At 41.3% G+C, this 3,327-nt stretch overlaps 1 protein-coding gene across 2 annotated transcripts; it reads left to right on the top strand.

Moving 5' to 3' along the window:
• Window positions 1-423: 423 nt before the first annotated feature.
• LOC100258172 (dof zinc finger protein DOF3.6) lies at window positions 424-2,187 on the top strand. Of its 2 annotated transcripts, XM_010660261.3 has the most exons (3): window positions 424-651; window positions 793-1,723; window positions 1,834-2,187. In XM_010660261.3, exons 1-3 carry the CDS (start codon window positions 601-603, stop codon window positions 1,863-1,865), a joined length of 1,014 nt encoding a protein of 337 aa, XP_010658563.1. In that variant the 5' UTR covers window positions 424-600; the 3' UTR covers window positions 1,866-2,187. The 2 variants fall into 2 exon arrangements, with proteins under 2 accessions (XP_010658563.1, XP_002278642.1); XM_002278606.4 differs by having other exon boundaries at window positions 425-651; window positions 793-2,187.
• The last annotated feature ends 1,140 nt before the right edge of the window (window positions 2,188-3,327 follow it).

Here is a 3,327-nt window from a genome sequence, read left to right as displayed (position 1 = left end):
CAAACAATTCAAAAGCAGTAAAATTGTAATTTTGAAAAGCACAGAGGGCAATATGTATACCCCACCTTACATATATGATGCACGTAAAGCAACAACCAAAGTATATATATATATATAAATAAATAAAAATGATTTCATGATTTTCCATGCAAAAAAAAGGAAAAAATGCCGGAAACAGACCAGGGAAAGAAAGGTACATTCGATAGTGACACGTCCACTAGAGAGGCTTGCTTTTTGATTTTTACTTCTATTTTGATTTTCACTTAGGGTTCTTCAGTCCTCTCTCTCTCTCTCTGTGCATGGTGGCTTAAATTGTTTTTTGATTTTATCTCTGGGCATCGTTAAAAGGGCATCAAAAAGAAGCTTACAGGTTAAGAAATTTAGTCTCCTTCAAACCCTAAAAATTAATAAAACAAAAAGAGAGGAGTGGGAGAACAAGAACAAAATAAATAAACAGCCCCTCCTTTATCTTTCCATCTCTCCTCTTTCTCTCTTTCTCTTTCTCTCTTTCTCTTTCTCTGCAACTCCCCTTATTGATGTGATTCTCCACCATATCTCTAAAAACCCATCAACCTTTACAAAAGAGAAAGATCGAGAACCATGGTTTTCTCATCCGTTCCGGTTTATCTAGATCCACCCAACTGGCAACAGGTGAGGTTTTTCTTCAGTTTTCTTTGCCTAGCTTCTTCACCAAAAAAGCAAATTAAAAGATAAATATTCCTGCCCTTTTTTAATCTCTTGTTGAATATACCAGATATTTGATTTTTCTTCTTTGGCCTTTTAATTTCACAGCAAGCAAATCATCAACCAGGAGGGAGCAATGACAATCCCCATCTTCCACCGCAGCAGGCGCCCCCGCCGCTGCCTCCAGTTGGCGGAGGAGGCAGTGGCGGTACTGGCACAATCAGGCCTGGTTCAATGGCCGATCGGGCTCGGCTAGCTAAGTTGCCACAGCCGGAGACGGCACTGAAATGTCCTCGATGCGAATCTACCAATACTAAGTTTTGCTACTTCAATAATTATAGCCTCTCTCAGCCTCGTCACTTTTGCAAGGCGTGTCGGCGCTACTGGACTAGAGGAGGTGCACTAAGGAACGTGCCTGTAGGGGGAGGTTGTCGGAGGAATAAGAGAAGCAAAGGCAATAGATCAAAGTCTCCAGTCACTGGCGAGCGTCAGGGTGGTTCCAGCTCCGCCAGTGCAGTTCCTTCCAATAGCTGCACGTCTGATATGATAGGCCATTTGCCCCCGCCACCACCACCACCCCAATTATCCTTTTTGCCCCCTTTGCATCACCTTGCTGACTACGGGGCCGGGGACATTGGCTTAAATTTCGGTGGAATTCAGCCACCTGTGGCAGTATCGGGTGGCGGTAACAGCGGAACTGATATAGAATTCCCGATTGGTAGCTGTTCAGGTGGTGGTGGGCCAATTTTATCAGGTGGGCTTGCCGAGCACTGGAGACTGCAGCAAGTGCAGCAGTTCCCTTTCTTGGCTGGATTGGAGCCACCTTCTGGGTTATATTCATTTGAGGGTGAAGGTACTGAGCCACCGAGTTACCTAGGGGGATCGGGCCATCTTCGAGCTAAGGCCTTGGATTCTGGAGTTACTCAGATGACCGCGGTGAAGATAGAAGAAAATCAAGGGTTGAATTTATCAAGGAATTTTTTGGGTCTTCCAGGAAATGATCAGTACTGGAGCGGCAATACATGGAATGATCTCTCTGGTTTCAATTCTTCTACCACCAGTCATCTCTTATGATTTTAATCTCTCTTCATCTCCATAAACCCTACCCAATCTTCCTTTTTTTTTTTTTTCTTCCTTTAATTACTACAGGTTCTGTTAAAGCGAAATCAGCTCAAAGATAAAAGACTTTCAGTCGACTATCCTAACTTGCGAGTTACTTCCAACCCAATTAAGAGTCCAAGAGGGTGAAATGGAGAGGATGGATCAATGAAGTTGTCTCTTCAAGATGTGGCAGAAAACTTAGAAATGGTAGGCTTTAGTTCATTATCATTTATTTCTTTTTGTTTATCTCTTTTCTTGTATTCTATGGTATGTTTACAGAAGTAGGTGTATGTGTTCGTGAAGTTCAGTATCTAACATGAAGTGCTAAATTGTTGTAATTGATCAAATGCACTGTACTTGTTGAGTTTGATTCAAGTGGTTCTATGGGAATGTGTTTAGCCATCATGCTTCCTTACGCATTACTATTAGCTTCAGATGAAGAAGTCCCGGGCAAAATCAGAAGCTGGTATGCTGAATCAATGAACTTGTTGATGAATATTCAAACAAAATAATGCCAATTGGAACTCTTGATCTATCTCAGATGTCCATGAAAGGAAAAAAGTTGGCTAAAATCATGGTTCATATTTATATATTATATGGCCATCAAACTGGTTTCAATCATCCACTTCTTAAGCGCATTATTTGAGTGGGACGTTAGTTGTCAACTGATCAGTTGTAAATAGGCAATGAGGTGTGACTTGTGAGTGACCCATCTTTAAGGATGAAAACTATGGCAGTAAAGAATCAGTTCTTGGCAAGTAGAGTGATTGCAGAACATGCCTAGCCTGACTTCATGAAATATTGTAAGACTCACAATCTCTCTCATTTTGCAGACTACCACCTATCACAAAGTGTGTAAGTATGAAACCACAAGAACTAGTTCCATATTGCATTTTAGGCCAATACACTGAACAGTTCCTTTTCTGGTTTCAATGGTTCAGTAGCTTCTGCTAGAAATTTCAAGTTCATGAAAACTGGGTTATCCATGCCTGGCTTCGTCAGCACCAAGCTTGATATGAGACATTGCTGGCTGGCTGGCTGTACCCTCGGTTTCTTTAATCATCTGTGTGGAAATTCCAAATTCCCAGACACCTCTTGGTCTCATGTTTTTAGGAGTTTTACCTGAGGAAGTTAATTTTCACCTGTTCAAGAAAACTGTTCAAGCAAGCACCTCTCAGTTTGTGTGTGCCCATGCTATAGACTTAGACTAGCGAGAGGAAGAGAGAGAATTTTACAATGATTTTGTAATTATAAGACAAGGAAAATCAAACATATGAGACGTACTTATTTGTTGCTTTGCAGTGACTTGAGTGAAAGTGGTAGAGATGGACAAGAAAAGAAGCTAAGAAGCGGCCAAAATTCCACTCAAAACCATGCAAATGCCCAAGCAAAGACCCAAGTAGGATTCTCGAATTTTGTTGGAGAAAAATAACGTAAGACCACACCCTACATAGGTCAAAAGAATCTTTCTTTTCCTATCTATAACCCCAGACCTTGTTCACCTTTTGTTTGATTTGGGTTCCCTCTATATTTTCATCCGAC

Source organism: Vitis vinifera, chromosome 13 (assembly GCF_030704535.1).
Source record: "Vitis vinifera cultivar Pinot Noir 40024 chromosome 13, ASM3070453v1".
Taxonomy (NCBI): domain Eukaryota; kingdom Viridiplantae; phylum Streptophyta; class Magnoliopsida; order Vitales; family Vitaceae; genus Vitis; species Vitis vinifera.
Note: the sequence above shows the minus strand (reverse complement) of the source record. Positions and strands in the feature narration are given on the sequence as shown.